Source organism: Tamandua tetradactyla, chromosome 2 (assembly GCF_023851605.1).
Source record: "Tamandua tetradactyla isolate mTamTet1 chromosome 2, mTamTet1.pri, whole genome shotgun sequence".
NCBI lineage: Eukaryota > Metazoa > Chordata > Mammalia > Pilosa > Myrmecophagidae > Tamandua > Tamandua tetradactyla.
In genome coordinates this window covers 35,230,869-35,256,383 of record NC_135328.1, presented here as the reverse complement: position 1 = coordinate 35,256,383, position 25,515 = coordinate 35,230,869, and the positions used below count along the sequence as shown (strand labels likewise).

Genomic DNA, 25,515 nt, shown 5'->3' with positions numbered 1-25,515 from the left:
CTCTGGGAAAATGTGGCATCAGCAAAGGACCTGATATACTTGTTTGCAGGACTAGAATAAAATACCATCAGGATTTCTTCATTGAATAAACTAGTAATTTTAGCAGCACAATCTGGAGGCCTGTGGTTTAACAAAGAACTAATTAGAAAATGGTACTCCCTAAGCTCCAAGGGACATCTGCTTTCAAAAATGCACACACAGAAAGGAGTCAAGTACAAGGGACAGTCCCTGGCCATGTTTTCTTCAGAAAATAAGACTGAATAAACAAACCCAGATGATCTCTTTTAATAAAATCTTCTTTGAAAAATATTCAGGTTAATAATATGAACAATTAAGGTGCTATCAGTCTAATTCCACCCTGCATCAGACCATCCTTGCCACTGTGTCCTGCAAATGAGGGCAGGAACACAAGGTTGGTGGTGGTGATGGGGTTTCTTTGAAGGAGGAGAGAATTAATCTGATCTGCTCAATTGATCAACCACAAATGATTCTCTAGTCCAACCACTGATGTTGCCCATTGCCACCTAACCACCTCAAGATCTCCATGGCTCCTCCCCTCTGACCCCAGAGCAAATCTAAACCCCCTCAGTATGGTGTTCAAGGCCTTTAAAATCTGACCACTACCAACCCTTTTAGCTTCATTTTCTTCACATCCAATCCCTCTGCGCTGGTTTGAATCTGTGGTGGACCCCAGAAAAGCCATGCCCTTTAATCTTCATTCAATATTCCTAGGTGGGAGCATTTTGATTATTTCCATGAAAATGTGACCCACCCAATTATGGGTGGTAACTTTTGATTAGATGATTTCCGTGGAAGTGTGTTTCCACCCACTGAAGGTGGAGTTGCTTACTGGAATCCTTTAAAAGAGGAAACATTTTGGAGAAAGTTCCTTTTTGGTAGAGCCACAAGAAAGCCAGCAGACGCTGCCATGCTTGCCATGTGCCCTTCCACCTGAGAGAGAAACATTGAACGTTGTCGGCCTTCTTGAACCAAGGTATCTTTCCCCGGATGCCTTAAATTGGACATTTCTATAGACTTGTTTTAACTGGGACATTTTCTTGGCCTTAGAACTGTAAGCTAGCAACTTATTAAATTCCTCTTTTTAAAAGCCATTCCATTTCTAGTATATTGCATTCCAGCAGCTAGCAAATTAGCACAGATTTTGGTATCAGAAAGTAGGGTGCTGCTGCAGCTTGCAAATACCAAACATGTTGGAACGGCTTTTTAAGTGGATAAGGGGAAGATTCTGGAAGAGTTGTGAGAAGCTTGGTAGAGAAGGCCTAGAATGTTTTGAAGAGAATCTTGGTAGAAATGTGGACTCTAAAGATATCTCTGACCAGGCTCTAGACAGAAATGAGGCACGTGTTATAGACTGGAAGGAAAGCGATCCTTGTTTTAAAATGGCAGACAATCTGGCAAAGTTGACTAGTGGCTTTGGCTGGAAGGCAGATTTTAAAAGCCATGAGCCTGGATATTTAGCAGAAGAGATCTCCAAATTAAATGTGGAAAGTGCGGCCTGGTTTCTCCTCACAGCTTATAGTGAAATGTGACAGGAAAGAGATGAACTGAGAACTGAACTCTTGGGTAACAAGAAACCAGAAATCAGTGTTCTGGAGAATTCTGGGCTTCCAGGAGGGGAGACCCCAGAGAATAGTGCCCCACATGAAGATCTGGCCAAATGTGGAACCCGTCAGCCATTTCAGAGAAAGACAGGATTGGACATGGAGTTATCCAGGAAGGATTTCTGGAAACTCCTTATATCTGATGGGCATGATCTGAGGTTACTGCATAGAAAGACAACAAGAGTGCTATGGGACCTTTATAAACAGAGTCACTGCCAGTCTGGACTAGGGGATTCAGGGAAGGGACATATTGGAGGAAAAATAACTTCAGAAGCAAAACCATGGAGGCTGAGGTCTGAATTCAAGAAGCCTTGGGCCAGGAGAGTGGACCCACCCAAGCCCATGGAGAGGGTGAGTTTGACCCAAAGGCAGAGGATGGGCCTTCCACCTGGTTGCAGTGGAAAAGTCGTGCCACCTCAGGTCTTGGAGAGGGTGAAGCACATTCCTTGGGGTTTGGGGAGAGCCTGGCTGCCACCAAATGTAGGGGTTGAGCATGTGTCCCGGAGATGGCAGAGAGCCCGGGTGCGGCCCTGATACTTGGAGAGGGTGGAGTCAAAAAAAGGTGGTCTCCCCAATGCCCCCCAAGGTTGTATTCGGACAGAGGCAGGCCTCTGTGTAGACCCTTTGAAAGGGTGGGACTGCCACTTTCTAAAGCCCTGAGGATAAATGACTCTCAGACTTTGAAATCTAATGGACTTTGTCCTGCAGGTTTTTGAAACTGTATGGGTCCGGTGACCTCTGTGTTCCTTCCTCCCTATGGAGATGTGTATATGTATCCTATGAATGTTCCTCCTTTGTATGTTGGCAGCAAATAGCTTGTTATGAGTTTTCAAAGGTCCAGAGAAAATGGAGGAAATTTTGCCTTAGGACAGACCATGCCTGTAACTGACTTGATGAGATTTTATATTGTCTCTAATTTTGTACTTTATTGTATTGCTACTGAAAGGTTTAAGGTTTCTGATATTGTTATGGAATGAATGTATTTTGCATTTGGAAAGAGCATGTCTTTTGGGGGTCCAAAGGGTAGAATGTGCCAGTCTGAATCTGTAGTGGACCCCAGAAAAGCCATGCCCTTTAATCCTCATTCAATATTCCTAGGTGGGAGCATTTTGATTATTTCCATGAAAATGTGACCCACCCAATTATGGGTGGTAACTTTTGATTAGATGATTTCCGTGGAAGTGTGTTTCCACCCACTGAAGGTGGAGTTGCTTACTGGAATCCTTTAAAAGAGGAAACATTTTGGAGAAAGTTCCTTTTTAGTAGAGCCACGAGAAAGCCAGCAGACGCTGCCATGCTTGCCATGTGCCCTTCCACCTGAGAGAGAAACATTGAATGTTGTCGGCCTTCTTGAACCAAGGTATCTTTCCCCGGATGCCTTAAATTGGACATTTCTATAGACTTGTTTTAACTGGGACATTTTCTTGGCCTTAGAACTGTAAGCTAGCAACTTATTAAATTCCTCTTTTTAAAAGCCATTCCATTTCTAGTATATTGTATTCCGGCAGCTAGCAAACTAGAACACCCTCTAACCATACCAAACTACTTACAATTTCCAAACTCACCTGAAGTTTGAAATTTCCACTTAGGACAATATTGGGGAGGAAAATGGTTTTAAAAGCTGATGTCTAAATCCCTTAAAGAAAATGGCCCACAATTTAACCACCGTGAACAAGTCCTGTCTTTAGAACTGAATCTTCTTGTGAAATTTCTGGAAATTACAAAAATGTCCCACTTACCTTGAAGGTCATCCTTCCAGTGAATCCAACCCTCTAAATCTCAGCCCTAAACACAGAAGTAAGCTGGAAATGTCCCTACTCACCCACCCTTTCATCCATCTTTCAAATATCCACTAAACTCCATGTACTAGGTCTTGCACCAGATGCCAGGGGCACAGAAGAATCAGATGCAGTTCTGACCCTTGAGAAACTCACAGGATGTTTAAGCCACAAATCTAGCGCATTACAGGCTGGTTCATCAAGGGTGCTATATAAATATTTGCTGAATTGAGAGATGCACATAAACTATTATTCATAATATCACACAGGACATGCTGTATTAGAGGTGGGCACAGAATTCATGAGAACTCCAAGACTGGCTAACTTCCTGGGAGGCAGAAAGGGCTTGGGTGGAGATGACTTGGAACAGACCTTTGGAAGATGAGACGTTCATTAGGTGGAAAATGGACAGAGGAGCAATAGATTTTCAGGCCTTCTGGTCTCCCAGCTCCTGGCAGACCAGAACAGCAAAACGAAGCCAGGTCTTTCAGAGGCAGGCACTTTGATATCAGAAATGATGCCTGAAGCCAAGCCTTTAAAATTTAGGAAGATAAAAAACTTCTGAGCAAAGAACAGTTAACATTTAGTACAGGGTTATGGGTCAGGAAAGGATATTTTGCAAACCCTAGTGTGTGCCAAGCTGCCAAGCAGTTGACTTAATTCAGAGGTGACACACTGGCCATCCACAAATATCTCTCAGGATCATGGTTCTCAACCTTGGCCTGATGCTTGAATCACTTGGGGGGAGGTGTTTAGGTTTTAAAAATCATACTCAGGCCTCACCCCCAGAGACTCTGGCTCAATTGGTCTGAAGTGGGAATAGGTACCAGTTAATTCCCTGGATATTCCAATGTGCAGTCAGAGAACCACTGTTCCATGAGCCCGAGTCCCCACCTCACTCTACTTCATTCATTGTGTCACCTACGTGGTTCCTACAGCATTCAAGTTTGGGCCATCTGACCTATCATATCTCACAATTACCCTTAGGGTGTTTATTTTATAGTTTATTTAAAGACATTTGGGGTAAGCATTCTGTCTCAGGTAACCCAGGTGTATCAAGTGGAAAAATATGGGTTACAGCCAGGTCTATCCCAGTCCAATGGCCCCTGTTCTTACCACTGTGTCATGCTACTTCCCTGCAGGGGTATGTGAAGCCAGCCATAAATATTCAGGGATTTTACAAGTTGGTTGTTGAAAACTATTGGTAGCTTGAAATTAGTTTTGGTGGGATAATTTATATCATGGAAATCAGCAAATGCTGAGAGAGCTGGTTTACCAGCACACCTCTTAACGCCAAAGTACCCTACAAGAAAAAACAAAAAATCAAATTATGTTTCTTTGATTTCAAGAAGCAAGGTGTATAATGCATTTTAGAAGATTTCATCTCCAAACAGTCAAAATTGAAAGAGGTTTTGGATTTGAAAATATAAACCTGAAGTATGTGCAAAATATACATCAGTAATTTTTATTAAGATGCCACATGGTTACAGACACACTTTCCATGCTGTTATTTGCTGGGTGCATTTGACTTAAAGTCACTTAGTGACAGTGAAAAGGGAAACTGTAAGTGTGGAACAAGCTTTCTTGAGGCACTTCTTGCCTGCCACTGGGAGTATAATAGAAAAGTTCTCTAGAATAAGCCGCCTGGCAGCCGTGCTTCTGGTACCTTAACTACTTAGAGGGCTGAGGTCCAATACTGGAGTGCTGGATTGGAGGCTCCTATTAAAGAATAACAGGAGAGACTCACAGAAGTTACACTTCCCCCCCGCCCCCGCGTGATCTCCCAGTGTCACCATGGAGTTCAGCTTCAAGGGGTCCCTACTGAACAGAGAACAGTGACATTTTTTCCTCACAGCAGGTTCCTCTATCAGCCTGGCTTGAGAGCTGTAAAGCTAGTTACACTGGTACAGGACTTTTAGAGGAGTGAAGGAGATTGTAAATTGGAAAGGAATAAAGGAAACTACCACTTTACAGCCAGGCACTGAGCTAGACACCTTCAGACATGTTACTAAGGCAGACATTTACTGAAAAACTATTACACGTCAAGTGCAACGCTAGGCCTTCAGGTGCATTATCTCATTTAATCCTCTCCACAACTCTGTGGAGTAACTACAATTCCCCTCATTTTACACATGAGAATATTGAGGCTTAGATAGCTGAAGTCACTTCCTTGAGTTAACAAAAGTAGAATATGACAGTGCCAGGACTAGAACCAAAGCTGAGCAATGATTCTGGGGTGGGTCTCTGTGCTGAGAAAGGGACGAACTTCTGATAGAAAGGAAATTGTAACTGACTTAAACTCAGGTTTTCATATTCAATATTTACCAAAAAGTAACTGTGAACTATCAACATTATAGTGATGGAGAGAATGGTTTTAATGTATGCTTCTAAAATTAGGCAAATAATGTTAATTATATGTAATAGCTACCAATTATCAAGTAACATCTACTACATACTGAAAAACATGAAAGTCCTAATGAGGATGGTGATTATATGCCTCTCTGAACCCTTCCATATGCCAGGAAGTGAACTAAACAAGCATTTAGCATCCATCTTCACAATAACTGTATGAGGTAGGTGTTGTCCCAATTTATGGTTTACAAGTTGGTGAATAACTTGTCTAAGGTACTAGAGCTTAGACAAGCTACTCGGACTGGAACTCAGGATGCTAGAGCACCAAACCTCATGCCCCTAATTCTAACCACCAAACATTCGGGCTGCAGAGATTCTTTGGAGTGTGTCAGACCATTCTTGAATGAGTGACACTGTAGGGCTACTCATTGTACCTTGTAGAGTGAGTGAAAGATTGCTTTCTAAGATCCCCACTACTAGCATGAAGTTAATGCAGACAAAACACAGGAGCAGGAGAAAGAAAGACGACCTAATGCAAACTGAGGGCTTGACTCCCTTCCGGGAGCTTGGCTGCCCTCAACCATGGAACCCTGGAGGTGAAAATAACCCCCAGGCCACCTGGGCCAGCCTCCCCTCCAATGCTGGCATCACCATCACAGTCCTGAGTCGCACATACTTTGGGGCCATCTCACAGGATTGTGTTTAGGATTAAATAAGATATATGTGTAGTGCTTAGTCCAATGACTATCACATGAAGCAGTAATACTCAATATATTTGATTTTCCCCTCATTTGTTGGCTCAGTACATTTTAAGTTGGAGCCTGCAATGTGCCAGGTCCTAGAGCAGCTGTAATGACACAGGTACAGCAGAAACAACAGTGGACTAAGAATGATACAACTTACATCAAGCTTCAGGGGCAGTTGTGGGGCAAAATCATTGATTTATTAATTCAATGAAAATTTACTGGCTATTGTGCGATGGCACTAAGATAGAAACCATGAGGAATCAAAAACGAATTAGTTGCATGGCTAATTCACATTCACCAGTAACTAGAGTGAAATGGTAATAAGCATAATAATAATGACAATTTTGTATGGCGATTCATAGTTTATAAAGCACTCACACTTTGTAATTGGATCTTTGCAAGAAAAGGAGATTCTGATGAGTCAAGTGATCTATCTGGGGTCACAGAGCAAGTGCATAAGTTTGAGTCACATCTGGATTTCTGACACAAAATCTTAGGTTCTTTCTACTTTACCATCTTTTTTACCTGGTCCTTGGGCCTGTCAGCAACAGAGGGCAAGCTCACTATGCCCTGAGGTAGCCCTGCTCCACTTTTTTTAGAAAACCATGAGCATTAGAAAGTTTTGCTAATGTTTTGCCTTCTAGTAAATTCTACCATTTAGTTATAGCTCTTTGTCCCAAAGCCAGACCAAAGACATGTAATCCCCTGTAAGACAACCTTCACCAGTGGAAGAAAAGTTAGAGCCTTCCCCAAGTATTCTCTGTTCCAGGCCACCCATCCTATGTTGTCAGCTGTAACTGTTCTGAAATAGTTACACACCTTTTTCCAGCTTGATCATTTTTCCATCTAATCAGCCTCTACTCATTCTTCATGATTTGGTTTCAGGGCTGTCTTTTCCTGGAAGTCTTCAGTGATTCCCCACCCAAGTCCCTGTTGTGTCCCTCCTATACGCTCTGCTTCTGCATTATGGAACTCACCAAATGGTAAAGAATTGACTGTTGGTATGTCCTTCCTAGCAGACTGTGAGTTCCCCTTGGCCATGAGCTGCTTAACAACCACCACCACAACAACAGTCATACTATAGCTACTCTTACCGTGTGCTCACCATGTACTAGGCCCTACTGTAAACACTTCACTTGTTACCCCAGCCATATAAGATAGGTACTGTTATTTAATTTTTCTCTTGGATCTTACAAATGGTGGGGGTTCATACCTTTTTTTCAGAATTGAAGGAAACTCTTATTTATATCCTTAAGTCATGGTGCTGAGCCTGTGGTCTCTGCAAACAGGGCAGAGGAAATGGGTCCAAAGTGAGGACAACGTGTGCCTCCTGGACCTTTCTGAGAGCCGTGCTCCTCACAGTTTAAGTGCTCCCTGGTCAAAGGAGGAAAAAAAACATTTTATTTGAAAAAGCAGAAACCGAAAAACGAGGATTGGGGCTGCATATTAACAATAGCAATTGCCAAGAAAAGGGAAGTGCTGCTGGTAAGGCCAAATGTCAGTGAAATAAAAGGCTGCAAGGCCCTTGCCTGAACCTCTTTCCAGGCTTTGAAAAGTTTGCCACTTGGCTCCCAACTCAGAGAACATGGGCTCTGGAATCAGCCAAACCTGATTCAAATCCCAACTTGCCAAGTCGTTGAGCAAGAGCTGTTAATAGTAAAACGAAGGTAGTAAGACCTCATAGGTTATGGAAGGGATGAGGCAAGAAAGTTCCTGGCAGTGGTAACATTCGATAAATGTGATGTCCGTGAAGATGACAGAGAAGGATGAAGAGGAGGCAGAATGAAACAAAAACCCACCCTCAACCGCCCCACCTCCGCCATTTTTTTTCTTGACTGCACTTCAAGGGCTGCCGCTAGCAAATGGAGCTGTCTCTTGAAGCCTGACGGCAGAATATTAGCTTATGAACACTTCAGACCTGTGTCAAATTCCCACTAATGATTTTTCAGCATAATTAAATGGAGTGAATACTTTCTAATGGCTGTACAGAATTACATGACAGCTTCCAAGAGAATCTATAAAAATAGCTGGGATCAGAAGAATGGTCATTCTGATATCTAGAAGTTTGTCATTAAATTAATTTCCTTTTTCTTCTGGCTTGTGGCTTTTATTTGGTAAGAGAGATAGAAAACAGAGGCATAATGAGCCACTGAGGACACCCAGCCTATTTAAGTAAGCCTAAATTCAGGAGCACTGACACTATTACCTAGCAAGTAGTATTATTATTTGCAAATAATAATATTTATATTCATATAAATGCAACTTATATAAATTGCATAATTTACAAAGGACATTCATATATATGACCTTCTGTTATTTATAAGCACTTACTATGTGCCTGGTACTTTCCATAAATTATTTCACTTAATTTCCCAACTGTTCTAGGAAGTCAGTCCTATTATCATCCCTATTTTACAGGTGAGGGCTTAATGAGATGGAGTTATTCATCTAGGATGACAGAGTCAGAACTAGGATTTGAATCTAGGTTTGTCAAACTCCAAAGCTTGTACTTTTTTTTTTCCTTTTTTTTAACATGGGCAGGCACCGGGAATCGAACCCGGGTCCTTGGGCATGGCAGGCAAGCATTCTTACCTGCTGAGCCACCGTGGCCCAGCTTGTACTTTTTATTACTATAATTTGGCTTCCTGTGAGTAAATGTGATGGTTTCTGGAAGGGGCACTTTCTCCCTGCTCTCCAGGTTTCCACTTGAAAAGAGAGCCATTAGCGCCACATTTCTGGCCTCTCTCTGCCCTAATCTTCCTCTACCCTTGTAGAAATAAAATGTCTTTTATAATTGGTGAGTTGGAAGGGAGAAAGTGGGCAAATGCAGCCCAGCCCCTAACTCAAGCAAGCTGCCCTCAGGAAGCATATTCTCTGCTGCTCATGCTTGTGTTGGTGCTTGGCGGGGTGGGGTGGAAAGAAGGGAATGGACTGCTGGATGCGTGCCTCACTCTGGATCCCACATCAGGAAGCTCTTTTGCCCACAGATATACAGACTTATTCTCCATCAGCTTTTTTTCATAATGAAGGAAATATTTCGGCCTTTATCCTTCTTTTCTCTTTGTCTTCTTCTCAATTAATCCTGCATAGAAAGGGGGACTATTACTGCGTCTCTTTCAAAGACTTCAGCAATTTTTACCTCTATTTTACAGAGAAGCTCAGAGAGAGGCAGAACTATTTCCTACAGAAGAGATGACTTAGATGTTGGCAAATATGGGCTAAGTAGCTCAATACATAATTAGATTATGTGAATGTAATTCTTTTAATTCAGATATGCACACATAGCTTAAGAAGGAAAAAATATCATGGGAAGATATGGCCAGAAATAAATCAAATGTAAAATAGACTAGAAGGACACAACTTCAGGTGAATACATTGTAAATCAAAAAGATGCCACATCCACATCAATTCTGACATCTTAATCTGAGATACTACATAAATGATTTGAATGCCAATAAGAGTCCAGAATAGGCAATTAACCAAAGCCTTTCCTCACTAGTAAGAAGGCGCCAGGAACCTGGATTGTTCCTCCGTCCACCTTGGTTGGGTAGGGTATAAGCACACTGTGGAGCAGTCTCAAATTTAGAGCCTCTCCAGAGGTTTACCTGCTTCTGGAATTCTCCCCAAAATGCCTACCTAAACAACAAGCCTGAGATATTATTATTATTAATAAAAATGGAGCCATACAGAATGTTAGAACAGAAAGGGTCCTCAGCAATCAAGCTCAGCCTCCTCACTGGAGAGATGAAAGGGGCCCGGATGACAGAATCAGGCTGAGGAGCCATGCTGCACTCTCTCTGCATCCACAGAACTGACACAATGCCTGGCACACAGTATGTAGAGTATAGCAAGTCAACAGCGGAGCCAGAACTGAGACCCGGGCCTCCCAGCTCCAACGTCCCTTCCCTTTTTCATGTCGCACTGCCCATAGTGACATGTCTCCATTCACGTCACTGATAATGGTGCATTTGTACTGTTATGCTATCGCAGGTGATGTCAATACCCTTCGAAGACCAGAGAACAGATTCCCACAATCATGTCAGTGCATCCCCTATACTGAGTAAAACAAACTGCTAAAATAACTGCTAAAATTCAAACAATGAGGGGCCATGGGAGCCATTGGGCCACACTATGATATTTAAGCATAGAGATGAGCACTATATTATTCCTTAATTATGAGCACCGGTTCACTAACTTCAAAGATGCTAGCAAGGAACTTGAGGATGTGTGAAGCCTCGAAATGTCACCCTTATGAAGCACCCAGATTATAACAGCAAACCAAACGAAATGGCCTCCTGTGTTGAGAACTATTTTTAGAAACACAAACCTCTTTCTCTTCTTCAAACTAATTAACGTTCATAAACCAAGACTACAGAGTTTTTTCTGAGAGCAATGAAGAAGCAGCTCATTCTGGTTGGAAGCAAAAAACTAGATAGTGAGAAACAGTCAAAAACACATTTAGTGCAAGCACATTCACTCCAGATGATAAACACAATTTCCAATTAAGCCTGTCTCAACTATCTAGCACCTAATACCTAGTGGTTTAAAAGCAACTAGCAAGTTTTGCAGTGTCTAGGGGTTTTTGAAGGATGAAATCTGTCTTCTTATTTTTTATATCTCTTTTTAAAGGGAACAAATCACATGTCCCAATAGAATCATCACATTTTCACACCATAACAGACTGTAGAAATGAGTAAGCCACAGCCCAGAGAACTGTGGGGATTTGCCCAAAGTCAAGTTCAGAGTGCAACAATGGCAAAGTGGAGACTCAGCCTGTGACCCTGCCTCCCAGCCCAGGTCATTTCCCATGGTCCTGCCTTTCCATAGGCATAATGCCCCTATACCCATGGCACAGCAAAGAGAAGTTTGTGAAAATCTATGCAACCCATTTTCAATTTGAGGCCCAAATTGAACAAATGTCTTGCATCAGGGATTATCTTAATTAAACTATTTATATGAGCACTGTCGACTGCCTTCGGTCTTGCTAACCTTCACTAAGTTCTCTACTTATTTATAAAAAACAAAACACATAATTCACATGTGGAAACCTGTATGTTTTAATAAATGTCTCTCTGTAAGAATTATAAGGATGATGATAAGGATAATAAAAATTATCATTATCACCATTTATTCAACTTCTATGTGCTCAGCACTGTCATAGGCACCTTATATAAGAACAATAAGGATAATTATAAAATAGCTACCATTCATTAAATGCCTATCATGTCTAAGTATTATGCTATATATTTAATTTATTCAATGATCACAATAACTTTATATGTAGTTATTGCCATTATTCACATTTTACAGACAAGAAACTGAGAACTTAAGTAACTGCCCCAAATTTTACAGTTAGCAAGAGGGAAAGTCAAGATTCAAACACAAGTCCATTCAACCCCAGTGCTCATTGCACTTTCTACTGTACAGTGCTATAGCCCCCTCATTTATGAAAGTGTTGCTTTGAGTTCCATTTCCAGAAGGACATTATAGATCCAAAGACAAACTAAATGGTGCTAATATGACCTGTTTCCCATGAGTGTTTTGGAAGTTTCCATGGTTTAGAACAAAGTAACTCTGCTAGCAAATTCTCTGAGGGAAATCAGAGCTCATAGCATTGGGATAATCAGATAATGCTGAAATATGAAGTAGCTCAGATCTACAACGAAATGTAGAAGTGAAATATAAATTGTCTATTGTTCCATTTTAAAATATTCATGAGGTAAAGAAGCATTCTCACTTTCAATAATTAAATGGCTAAAATCTCCAATCTATTATATTTACCAATCCTGAACGATACCTTCCTAGAAGGACCTAAGTTCAAATTAGCAGCTCCACAGGCTGCCATGTTACAATGAAAAACCTAGCAAATGAGACAGAAGTGTTTCCATTGCCTGGAGAAAAATGTTCCCCACCACTTGTTTTGCTGTAGAGAAAGGCTGAGTCAAAATTAAGAATGCATCTAGGACTTTGCCTGCAAACCAGCTGGAAGAGAATGAAAAACAAAACTGCAACATTTTCTCTCATTAGAAAATTGTTTTAAAAGGGTTTGAGTGTGCCTTAAAGGTTAGATTTTACAATAATTTAATATTTTTCTTGTCTTAAGAAACCCACACAGTAAGGCAGGGAAAGGACACAGATGAATAAAAATGTGAATTTAGGATATTGCCATGTTTTGTTCTTCAGTTCTGTGGACATGAGCAATATATGTGATACCTATGAGTAGAGTTATATTAAACTGGGGCATCTTGTTCCCCGTGTTATTGGCAAACGTCTTCAATGGCCTCCTGCACCAGAGCATCCTCCACCTCTGTGCACAAGGACGAATCCTCCTGACTAGCCAAATTGAGAGCACAATGCCAAGGCCTGCAGGGGCTGGGGGGCTACTGCCCCGAGTCTTCAGGTGGTTTGGGACAGGCACAACGATGGGAGATGGCAGGCAAGTGGGTCTCAAATTGTAGTTTCTGGACCAGGAGCATCTGTAGCTTGTTTAAGATGCAAATGAATCAGAAACTCCTAGGGTGGGGCTCAGCAATCTGGGTTTTAACACACCCTCTAGGTGAAGCTGACACCTGCTAACGTTTGGGAATTATGGATCTACAGCATAGACAGCCTGTGTCCCTCTGCCCCTACTCAGCCACAGCCTCTAAGGTCCTGCCTCCATCCAGCCCTACAGCATGTGTGGACTTCAGCAGGGAGGACTTCACCAGACTCCAAAGCACCAGGAGAGGAAGGGCCTGGGGGTGGTCTTGCTGACCTAATCCCGGTATCTGATACTCAGTTGTGCCTTCTTTGCTGCTGTGTTGCCCCAGTGAGCTAACCTAATAGGGCTGCACTTCTATCCTAAATTCCAGGCTGGATGCCCGCACCCTGGCCCTTGTCACCCTCCCTACCCCCAGAGGAGGGACTTGTGCTTCTGGTTCTTCCTCAGATTGGCCAGATAGCCCACATTCAGAAGGCTCCTTCTGCCACTGCCCAGGGACTCTTAAAGCAACACCCTGCCCATAAATTCCCTCCAAGACCACGAAAGTAAAAGCCTTGACCCAGGAGGAAACTGAGTTCATCCTGTCTCTACAGATATTATAACTTAGGCTGCTGCCCTGTTCTAATACCTCACCCCTCACCCTGTCTCCCTATCTTCCCCCTGTTTCCTTGGCTGCGTTCCCTTCCTCTCAGCCTGCTGTTAAGGTGCCAGCACAGGTTTCAGCCCAGCACAATCAAGCTAACAAAGCATCACCACTTCAGAATCTTGCAGAAAGTGCTGCACTTAGACCTGGCAACTGGGCCCCTGCCCTGGGCCTTGTCCTTTAGAGGGTTCTGCTCCAGCCTGCCTCAGGCAAGGAGTTATTGAGGCCAAGAAGCCATGCCCACAGGGAGTCCAGATCACCCCCCTCTGGACTACCCTCTCTGATTCTGAGACCCTGGCGTTCCCTCCTAATTGGCTCCAGTCCATCTTCCCATGGCAAATGGTGCTTCTGGTATGCTCACCCCCTCGGCCTGAGGGATGGCCAAGAAAAGCCCTGTTGGGGGAATGGGATCAGTATGGACAGAGCCTGGAAGTGTAAACTGGAGTGTCAACTCACCCTTTGTAGCCCTGGATGGAGTCAAGAGAGGGAAAATTAAGTCATATAACATAAGTCATACACCTGGTAAGAACTCAGTAGAAACTTGTACAATGCATGTACCCAGAGATCTGCTGGGCACTTTACGTTTGGTATGATATTTGGCCCTCACAATCAACCTGCAGTGTAGGCACCACTATTCCCATTTTACAGATGAGGAAACTGGAACCTGGAGAGGTAATGGAACTCACCCAAGATCACATGGCCTTAAAACATAGAATAAGAACTGAATCCAACTCTGTTTGATCGCAAAGCTGGTGCTCCTTCTCTCCACATGGATATGTAGTCTCAGCCTGACTACTTCTAGTTGCATGGAACTCATTATCCCTTTGAGTCAGCCCTTAGCATTGCAATTTGAGGATAATTTTTAATTTCACCCAACTTGTCTTTCTGCCATTTTCAGCCATGGTTCCTTGTTCTGCCCACTGAGGCTTCCAGAGAGTTTAGTCCTTTTCCACATAACGAACTTTCAAGCTAAAAAAATGGTAATTTCATCCCCTGGAGTCTTTTTTTTTTTTCCCAAGCTAAACATCCACCATTCCTTCAACCTTTCCTTCTAGCAAGTAATTTCCAGCCCCCTCTCCTAATCAAGCTTCTGAGGGCAGATCCCAGCTGTATTCCAATGGCAGCTCAGAGAGGCCATGCACAGTGTGCAGAAATGCAACCTAGCGGACGTGTGGCTGACAAACTTGGCACACACAAGTAAATGTTCCCATCACTGCCAACTGGGGCTCTTGGATGTGCAGAGTCCTAACACCAACAGAGGCCGGCTTCTGACAGGGAACCACAAAATATGAAATGTCCTGTTGTTCTCTAAGTCTTGGTTTCCTTGCCGGTAAAATGGGGATAATGATTCATACCCTGCCTATTTTGCACAGCCATATGAGAATTATTTCAGATAATTGGCTTTGAAATGACTCTATAAACTGCAAAGCACTGTACAGGTGTGTGGGATGATGATGGCAGTGATGATAATGAGCAGAAGAGAGGCTGATTTGGGGAAGCCCAATGATGCTAGGGAGAAATCCTCTCTGCTGCTCCATAGGTCTAGTCACTCCTCCATCACTTCTCCTGCCAGACATGGACATCACTCACAACTGGGGACAAGTACTTCTTAAGGACATCCAGGCATCTGAAAAACTCCAAAACCCTGAAAGTAAATTAAGTCGACATGGATGACCTGCCAAAGGCACCTTAAAGACAGGATGTTTCTGTGCCCAGCAACTAAATCAACCAACAGGACTGTGCTTTGAAGAGCTTACTGCTTCATGGTAAACACCTGGAACAGAGTTAAAGAATGTGCCAGAACGAGTGGCAGAGTCAGGATCTGAACCCAGGCCTTGTTCCCAGCTTATTCCACTGAAATCACTCAATATAGACAGTCCGAGTCTATGCTAGGGAATGCTTATTCCTAAAATGGGAATTCCTCTTGTAAGCCCATGGCCCATGTGCTCAGCTACATATCAGACCATACCTGGAAATTTCATCATATTTACCCCAAAGCTGCTCCTTCTCTAGGGTTCCCTCCCTAGGGCCACCAACAGACATCCAGTTGCCCAGGTAAGAAACCTGGGCCACTTTTTCTTGACTCCTCCTTCACCCTCACCTCTCATAGTCTGTGTATCACCAATTCCTATCCATTCACCCTCCTAATTACCTCTTGAATAAAGTATTTCTCTCTGTCCCCACTACCACCACCACTGAATCCAAGCAACCATTGCCTCTCCTAACTTAAGTGTCCCCACATCCATCCAGTTTGTTTTTCATACTGCAGCCCAAGTGATCCCTTTAGAACACAAACATCATCATATCATTCTGCTATTGAAAACTTTTCCATTGCTTTCCCTGCAACATCTGATCCTGTTTCTCGACATCCTTCCTGCTCACTTGCTATTATGCAGCCACACTGGGCTTCTTTATTTCACCTGTAAAACTGAGGTATCATACCAACAGAAGAGTATATAAAACAGATGTGTATATTTAAAGAATAATTCTAATATCTCTGAGCCACCACCCTGATTAAGAAATAGAACACAGCCAGGATCCCAAAAGCCCATACATATTCCTCTTCTCCTCCCTGGCTAGAAGTAACCATCTTAGACTCTCTGATCGTTATTCCTTGCTTTTCTTCCAGTTTTACCACTTAGAGTTGCATCTCGATGATATAGAAGTTTAGTTTTAGCTGGGTTTTTTTGTTTGTTTGTTTTTATTTAATTGGAACCATATGAGCATGACCAGCTTCTTTTGTGCAACATAATGTCTTTGCGATTCACGCATCTGGTTGCATGGAGCTGTGGTTCCTCCATTTTTGTTGACTTCTAGAATTCCAGCAAGAGAATATCCATAATTAGTGTATTCCTCTGTTGGTGGACAGTTAGGTTGTTTGCAGTGTGGAGCTGTTATGAATGATGTGGTTCTAGACATTTTGGAGTTTTTTCAGTACTTTGAGAGCCCCATGTTCTGTCCTACCTGATGCCCCTCCCGTGTTTGTTTTCTCTGCTTAGGCTTAGCTCCTTGCCTCCATGCCACCCCACATCTCCTGTCCCAAATCACCTCGCTGTCGGTGCTCCCACTGCATCCTGCACCTCACAGAGATTCACAGTCACACGGTGACCCAATGTCTGACACAGGCCCCAGCACAGAACAAGCTCTTAATATGCATTCATTCAATCCTCCATCAGTTCATACATTCATGGGTTAGGGGCTTCTCAGGAATGGCTTCTGGTGCTGCAGAGGCATGGTACAATTTGGAGGAAGAAAGTGCATCTTCTCTAGGCAAACGAACACATCAACCCAGACCAGCCAGCTCTCTAGTTAGACATGGAACACTTGATTTTCACTCATGCTGGGAGGACCCAGCCGAGGATGAGCTTGGGGGTGGCTCCTACTACTCTAAACTGCTCCAATTCCACCCCTTCCCCGCCCCCTCACATTAGCCTCCATACAAAGAGTTATAAGGGACTCTAATGCTGCTTAAAGGAAAGAAATGGAAATTGCACAAAAAGAAAAGGAAAGAAGGCAGCTAGAGAGTATTGCAAGCCATTTGGTGTAATAACCAAGAGTTTTCAAATGATTACTAAAACTGGCTTTAATTTTGATCTTTCATTTCTTTTAATCTTGCAGATAATTAAAGGGAAAATCAAATCTATCTCCACAGTGAAAGATTAACCTGTCGTTGTCAGAGCCTCCTTCCCACTTATTTTACTGCCTCTTCTTCCATAAAAATTAAAAAAAAAAAAAAAAACCTCCATGTTATGTAGATTGTTATATATGCCTGCAGATTGGACATTTCCCATGACAGATACTCTTAGGCATAAGCAACATTTTCCCCCCAAATTAAGAAATTCTCATTGCTTTGCAGATTAAAGCGCACCCAACTGAAAACTCCCTTTTATGGATGAGGAAACCAAAGTAGAGTGAGAGGAGGTAACTTGTCCCACTCCACACGGCCATAAATGGTGGAGTCAGGATTTACTCCCAGGGCGTTACACTGACTGGCTCTGCTCTCCTCTCCTGCCTATATACTAAAAACATGACCAGTTCTCACTTCTTGCTTGGGACTCTCTCTTTCCTAAGACAGTATTCGAAAATGCACACAGAGCTTTAAGCACGAGAAACTGGGCATAAACTAAATATTCAGCAACAGGGAAGCAAGCTCTGGTCCAGCCATTTGATGAAAATGATATTTGTGAAGGGTTGTTACCCAAAAAGAGGAAATTACTGTCATTTAAAATGGAGAAAAAATATATAAAATAGTATGGCCTAATATAGACATTAAACAATATAGAAAAAAAAGAAAATTATAATTATTTTTCATTACCTAAAAAGCTGATAATGGTAAATGCTGGTTGGTGGAATTTGAGGGAGATTTTTATTTCATGCTGTTCACTTTTCCATGTTTCCAATTTTTCTACAATAAGCCTATATTATTTTTATGATGAGAAAAAATGTTAATAGGAGATGGGCAGCTGAGAAGGGCCTGTCTCTCCAGCCCCAAATACGAAAAACAAGTGTGGCTGGTGGGATGGCTTCAGCAGTGCCTTGCCACCCCTATCCAGCCCCTGTGCCCTCCCCCTGTTCCTATCCTCCCTCTCCCAAGCCTTTTGACATTTTCTCACCAAACCAAGCTCAAGAAAATGTAATCTCCGCCTCCCTCAAGAAGCCTACCCTGACCACTCCCAGCCAATATTTAGGTCGAATCATATAAATTGGCATCCTTGTAGGTCCGCAGAAAGATCTGCTGTCAGTGATTGCAACACGGTCCAACCTCATTCTTGGCTCACCCCCACCTTCTTCTGAAAATTCAGCACATTTCCATTCTGGGACACACGACTGCACACAGATGCTTTCCTGCGTGACACTGCCCTCTCTTATCTCATGCATACATCCTGCTTTGATCGGGTGGTCACTGCACATCAGTTTACATTTTATTCTTTCCAGTTTTGAACGTTATTGAAAATGAAGTGGCCACCCAGCTGGTCACAGAGCTTCCTCAGAGGAGATAATCAATCATTCAAGCAGTAGATGCTTATTGAGTAGCTACTCATGCTCTGTGCTTGGCCCTGGAGGAAAAGAGATGAATCCCTGCCCTAAAGTTCACAGGAAGAGAGAAAGAGCCTTGGAGAAGCAGGAACCCAACCAGATGATGATACCACCTTATTGGTGCACATCTCTTTAGTGTGCTACAGGTTTTCACACCCATTCTCTCCCAAGGCAGAAGACAGACCACCCTGCCTTTAAATCTCATTCTGTTTCTTAGAAGCCGAATGGTCTGGGGCATGTTTCTTAACTTCTCCAAATTCCACTCTCTTCAACTTCAAAACAGAATTAGTAATTGTACCTATTGCATATGGCTGTTGCGAGGAGTAAACAGGAATAAATATAAAGCATTTAACTACCAGGCCTCGCACCAAGACTGAATACTCAAGTTCCTTGTAAAAAGAGGCAGAGCAGGGACTATAATTTCTTTTTTTTCTGATAAGGAAGCTGGACTCAGAAAAATGTAGTGATTTATCTGAGGCAGAATAAAACTGGTACCAAAATCTTTGTCTTCTGAGACCCAATCACACTGCCTCTTTCCAAAGAGCAAGCAACTCCTGATGTAAAAAGCACCTGCACATTTAAGGCTCACTGGAGCAACTCGTAAGGTTTCCAAAGGCATTTGCTACCTCATCACTACCTGGAATAACTCTGGAAGGGCCCACGCAGAATTCAGCACTGCCGTTTCCCCCATCATGGTGACTGATTGGCCATATGCTCGTCAAGAATCCCATCTGCTCCTTGTGCAGGCAAGAGGAAGAGAAAGCCTGTGTGATGGTAGAGGGGACTGGCTCCTATTTAATGCCCCTCTGAAATGGCACTGTCATATCAACCCGGGAAGTCCATGTTCCCCATTAGTCTCAGAAATAGTTCCTTCTCAACAAACTTCAAGCAGAAGAGGATTTACTGGTTACTTCTGAGTTAACCCTTAAACATTTTCAAATGGAAGCGCATTTCTGATTTTATTTTATGCACTTAAAATAATGCACTTACCAGTAATCATTTCCCTTCTGTTCTTACTTGAAAATGGATGTACATTTTTCTAGCTTGCTGCCTACTATCGGGAATGTGAGACCTTTCTAGGTTTGGAGGGCATACAGTATCTTGAAGTCACAATGCCCCAATCTTGGACAAGTCACTTCAGCTCCCAACAGCCTCTGATGACAATAAATTTGATGTAGTTAAAGAGTTCATGAACTCCGGACTGAAAATAACTCTAATTTCTTTGGCTTGACATCCAAGGTCATCCACCTCTAGCCTTCAGTTCTCCATCTATCTTTCTTCCTTCCTCTCTGCTAATCCACTCCATGCATGCCATCTCTCCAGTCGACTTGGACGACTCAAGGATCCCCCTGTGTCTTTGTTTCCTCCACCAGGGACATCCTTCATTTCATTTTCAGTTTTTCTAATCCTATCGATTCATTAAACTTGACTCAAGTGCCACCTCCTTCTTGCTAGCTTTTAAAATTCTTCCCATCATGAAATGACCTCTCTCTACACCTCCCTGCCTTGGCCATTTGTCTATACCTCATGTAATGCACTTAGTGCTTTCCACTTTAGAGATATTTTTGTTCAGGTCTTGCCTCCTCTATTGGCCTATGAGCTGATTCACTTTTGTAGGCTTCTACCTGGCACACAGTAAGTGCTCAATAAACACTGAAAAAACAAATTCTTGTTCCTCTAATCTATACACAATGCAAATAAAATGTAAATGAATATGAAACTATTAATCTCTGTGACCTAGACTCCTGATTAATGTAAAATTCGGGATTCACATAGACTGATCTGTAGGGTCTCGCCAAAATGGATTTCTTAGGAATCAACTAAACTCCAGAACTGCAACAGAATGTCAGCTGTGCACAGATCGATGGCCCCTCAATGGTACAGTCAAATGATTCTTCTGAAAGAATGTTTGTTTCCAGAAGAATACTCTTGGATCAGAAAGATAATGTTCAATTCTTATGATGGCGTGCTTAGTCTAGATAGCTTAAGGATAACTCCTTCCTATATGGGGTTTCAGTTTATGTACTGCCTATTCAAGGGACAAGGGCCTGGATTTAGAGTATCCTTGACTAATGTGTTTTACCTATTATTGTCCAGGATTTGACAAAGTCATATTCCTTGGTCACACTTCAGTCCTTATTCATGAAACTGAGCCAGTGGAAGTTTCCTTATATTCCATTCTTGTCTAGTTTGCCAGAGCTGCCATGGCAAATACCACACACTGGTTGGTTTAAACAATAAACATTTATTATCTCATGGATGTTCACTAGGCCATGCTTTTCCTGGGAGTTTGTAGCCTTTTAGAGATGGATGGCTATCCTGCATGGCCACTCTTTCTCCTCTCTGGCTTCCTCTGACTTTTGACCTCTACTGACTTTTGCCTGACTGCATCCAATTTTTCCTCTCTTTTTAGGCCTCTAGTCATATGGATTAAGACTACTAATTCAGTTCAGCCACAGCTTAACTAACAGCAGTATCTTCAAAAGGTACTGTTTACACATGAGTTCATACCTGTAGGAATGCAGTTTAAGGCTTGAACATGTCTTTTGTGGGGGACATGATTAATCCCCAACAATTCTCTTAGAATGTTTCATCTTTATTCTATATCCTATGTAGAATCTACCAAATTTGTGGATTTATCTAATTTGTTGATCCCAAATATGGCACAGAATCCAAGGGATAAACTCCGTCAAGGTAATAAGTAAAGTCTGATCTCCCAATAAAACCTTACGAGGTCAAACACCTCTGAATTAAGGCAAGAGCTGTCCTGGCAGGCTTACTCTTCTTTTTATGATAAATCTGGTTGTTATGGTGATAGGAGAGAAATAAAATTGGGAGAAGACTGAAATATGTTACTGTGGGAAAAGGGCTTCTGTTCTATCAGTCATGCTCCAAATACACACCTTTGAATTAAAGGCAGGCTGTCTATAACCCAGCTCCCAGGTACTGCATGGCATCATATCAATAAGATCCCTTAGGATTTCTCTGAGCCAGTTTCTGACTTCATTTATGTTACTCTGGGGACACAAAGAGTTATTATTCCTTAGAAAGGACTCCAGTCACCATTCTATCTGAATTCAGGCAAAGGAGCTCAATATTAATAAAATGGCTTCTCCAGGGGCAAAGTGACCTTCCCAAAATTAATAAATTGATGTAAGAAATCACCTCGTTTTAAAAATAGTTATGCAATGCAATTTGTTCATGACTGCTTCTTATAGAGGTTTTAGAAAAGGATAGCTTAGGCTGCCCAAATATCCTGAGAAAGGGGGACGTTTTTCAGTTGATTTTCTCAATTTATTTTCTTTATTTTAGAAGCTAAGCTTTGAATGTGAACTAGAAGCCAAGGGCCCATGCGCAATATGGCAAAGGGGAGAGAATATGGTTTGAAAACTCAGGAAATATAGGGTCCAATTTCTACTCTGCCTTTACTAACTACCTTTGGAACTTGGGGCAAGTTATTTACCTTCTCCTAGCTTAGTTTTATCTGGTATGAATCAGGTGGGCAGAACTATCATTTACACAGCTGTCTCAAAACTCAAATAGGCTGCCTCTGGAGCTGGTGAATTATTTGTCACCATCAGCATAATTTTAAAGTAAAACCTGATTGACCATTGGTGATCATAATAACTAGCATTTGTCTGCTCTCAGATTTCATGAGTCAAGCTCCAATGCATCATTTTATATGATGACCACAATAATCCAGCCAAGGAGATACTCTTATTCCTATTTTATAGACAGGATCTGAGAACAAATCAGCTTGGCCAAGCTCATAGAGCAACCATCAGAGATAAAAGACTTCAACCCAGGCCTGACTGATGCCAAATCCAGTGCCTTTCTGGGACATGTACTGCTCCTCTGTCAGGATTGCTTAGGAGAGAGATTCTGGGACCAGGGAGCTGACTGACATGATGATTTCTAAGGTCACTTCCAATTCTAAAGTCTGTGATTCTATCTATAAAATGAGGTGTTTGGATGAAGTCAGGGTTTTTAAAACTTGCAGCAGAAAATATCCTTTCCCCTCAGATGAAATCTAATAATAGAATGCAAAAAAAATAAAATAGATTATTATAGCACCTCTCTGGTTGAAAAAGGGATGGCTTCCACCCAAATGTCCATCAACAGATGACTAGTTAAACAAAATGTGATATAACCATACAATGGAATACTATTCAGCCATTACAAGAAAAGAAATACTGAAACATGTTACAACATGGATGAACCCTGAACCTTGAAATTTTATGCTAAGTACAAGAAGCCCAATACAAAGGCCACATATGGTTCCATTATGTAAAATATCTAGAATAGACAAATCCTCAGAGTACAAAAGCAGAATTGTGGTTGCAAGGAACCGGGGGACAGGAAATTGGGAATGACTATTTAAGGGGTTCAGATTTCCTTTTCAGGTGATGAAAATGTTCTGGAACTAGATAGAGTGATGGGTTGCACAACATTGTAAATGTACTAAATGCCACTAAATTGTCACACTTTAAAATGGTTCATTTAAAATGTGAATTTTACCTCACTTAAAAAAATCTATATATTTATATATAAAAGGTGATTGTCCCAGACACCCATTCCTACAATCTCCCATTTCCTTTATCCCTATGTCACCAACAAAGACCCCTAGTATGAAAATCAATTTGGATCACTAGATACTATAAAATGTTATAAAGCATCGGAATAGTTCTCATGGGACAGCTGTTTTCCTCCTTCAAGACCTTCCATCGACAAACCAGACCCAATGTCAATTAAGGTCCACGGTAGCCTAGTAGCTTAAGTTCTGGAATATGTCCTGGGTTTTAAACTTAAATTCTAATTTTAAGTATACCAGGAAAGAAAAGGGTAACTAAGCATTATTAAGTGTCTAGTACATGTTTACTGTTTAAATATCATAAAATATCATTATCCCCATTTTATATAAAAGGATAATGAGGCTCAGAAACAGCTACGTAACTTCTACCGAGTTCTCACCACCGGCTGATGACAGACAGGATTTAGCTCTCAGCCTCTTCCCCTTGAGAGAAAGCTTCTCCAAATATGTCAAGATGGATGTCAGCAGTGTCTCAATTCCTCCCCCCCAAGGACACAGGAGGGGCGCTTTCAGTCCCACCAATAAACTGACCATCACCTACAAGTTCCCAGTGGTGTGTAGAGACGTGTTACATATGAAAACATAAGCCTCGTGCCCCTTCTAAGGGCTCCTTTGTACCTTTCCAGAGCTGTTTGGGGATCCAAGTTCAAGGCATCCAGTTTTTTCTTCAGTCTGTGTGGGGAAAGTGAAGACCCACTTCAACAGTCTTGCTGACAAACTACGTTCAAGGTAATAACGCGAGACACTTCAGACCCTTTTTTGCTAAAGGGTTGAGGGGGAAAGCTGGGATACCATTTGTTTTAAAAGGTTTAGGCTTGATCCTATGCAAATGCAAGAAACTCTGGCTTTTAACGATAACTTCTAACCTAGAAGTCTATGTGACATCATTTTATGTGGTTGGGATGACACGGTCTCCAGTTTGGACACCGGTGATTTAGCATTACAACATCGTACATTTTCTCTGGACATAAATTAGGTGATTTTTCGAGCTGTTCTGAAACATTTCTATACAAAGAAGTTGGGGATATTTTTAGCCTTTTCCTCTGCATGACAGGACTAGCAAAATGACAATAATAATCCTTTACATTTAAATGCACTTTACAGGTTACAAAGTGCTTTCATGGATAATCACAATTGGGTGAAACAAAACAAAACAAAAGGAATAAAAAGAAAAAACAGAGGTGAGATTAAGGAAACATATTAGTAAATTGGCATTTTCCTGTTAATATAGATCCTTACATTGTAGGTAAGGAGTGGATGAGATGAAAGGGGATTTATATTAGAATTTATGTCAGGTTCTTGAAGTTCTAACTGTTCCTGGTTATCAATAAAAAAAAGTCAATGGTTTTTAAATTAAAAATGAGGTTCTATTTATGACTTGATAAATTATAAAATGCCTTTTCCATTCTTCCCGATGATCCTGTGCCACACTGCTATTAAATTTTAGATCTCCAGTGCATATGGATTATATAGAATGCCAGGTGTAGGTAAAGAAAAGCAATTAGAGCAAAAGAAAGGAAAGCTAGGTGTGCTTCAATGTCATTTAATGGGAAAATACAGCAGTGTTACCCTCCCATTGCTTCATGCTTTTTATGGGAGAGCTTAAGAGAGCTCAGACCACACAATGGCCTTTGAACTTGCTATCCCCACCCAAGGAAATGAGAATGCTAACGTGTCAGGGTCACTCTAGAGAAAAACTGAACCAGCATGCCATACTGGCTTGGATAGCCGCACAATCTCACCCACCAGTTCTGTACAGTCTCTGCTGATGGGAACAATAATTATCAGAGAGCACTTTTTCGAGGAATGAGTTTAATTGCAACTATTCTGACAAAAGTGACAGATACTAATTAATCTATTGTTTTTCCTCAGGGAGGGCTAAAGAAGGCAGCTGCATGCATACACAAGTGGACAAATTATTTGACTGCCATTGTGTTGGAACCACGCAGAGATTTGGCAGGCCTGCCACTCTCACTTTGAAGCACTGATAGGTGGAAGCTACACCTGGCTGGATTGGCCTATTCACACTACAGGTAAGCATCCTAAATCAAGTATCGCCAACAATGGCCACCCTAAAAACTTCTCACACGGTGAAGAACACTCTTGAGGGGAATTCATCTGAGCAGGCAACACCCAGTCTGACTTAAAACATGGCAAATACTCCTTCAAGGTAACTTTTCCTGTCCAGCAGTGGAACTCAACCTTGGCTCCACAGAAGAATCACATAGGGAACTTAGAAATATTCTGTGAGCAGTCCTCCAGCCC

General features: G+C 41.9%; 1 protein-coding gene and 1 long non-coding RNA gene across 8 annotated transcripts in view; one reads left to right on the top strand and one right to left on the bottom strand.

The window, feature by feature from the left end:
- The window catches only part of TTLL11 (tubulin tyrosine ligase like 11), a 272,555-nt gene that overhangs the window by 125,933 nt on the left and 121,107 nt on the right, over positions 1–25,515 (bottom strand). For 3 of the 7 annotated variants that reach the window (XM_077143052.1, XM_077143082.1, XM_077143091.1), the window contains exon 7: positions 23,869–23,922. The exons of 2 other annotated variants lie outside the window; for them this stretch is intronic. In XM_077143052.1, the coding sequence (XP_076999167.1) occupies positions 23,869–23,922 (54 nt within the window). Of the gene's footprint in view, positions 1–121; positions 3,934–6,908; positions 7,873–23,868; positions 23,923–25,515 lie in introns of those variants that run through there. 2 more of the 7 variants (XM_077143076.1, XM_077143073.1) reach the window with 2 other exon arrangements.
- On the top strand, positions 903–25,399 carry LOC143668356 (uncharacterized). The gene is made up of 3 exons (XR_013168414.1): positions 903–994; positions 23,877–23,979; positions 25,123–25,399. It is a non-coding gene; the product is annotated as an uncharacterized LOC143668356 (long non-coding RNA).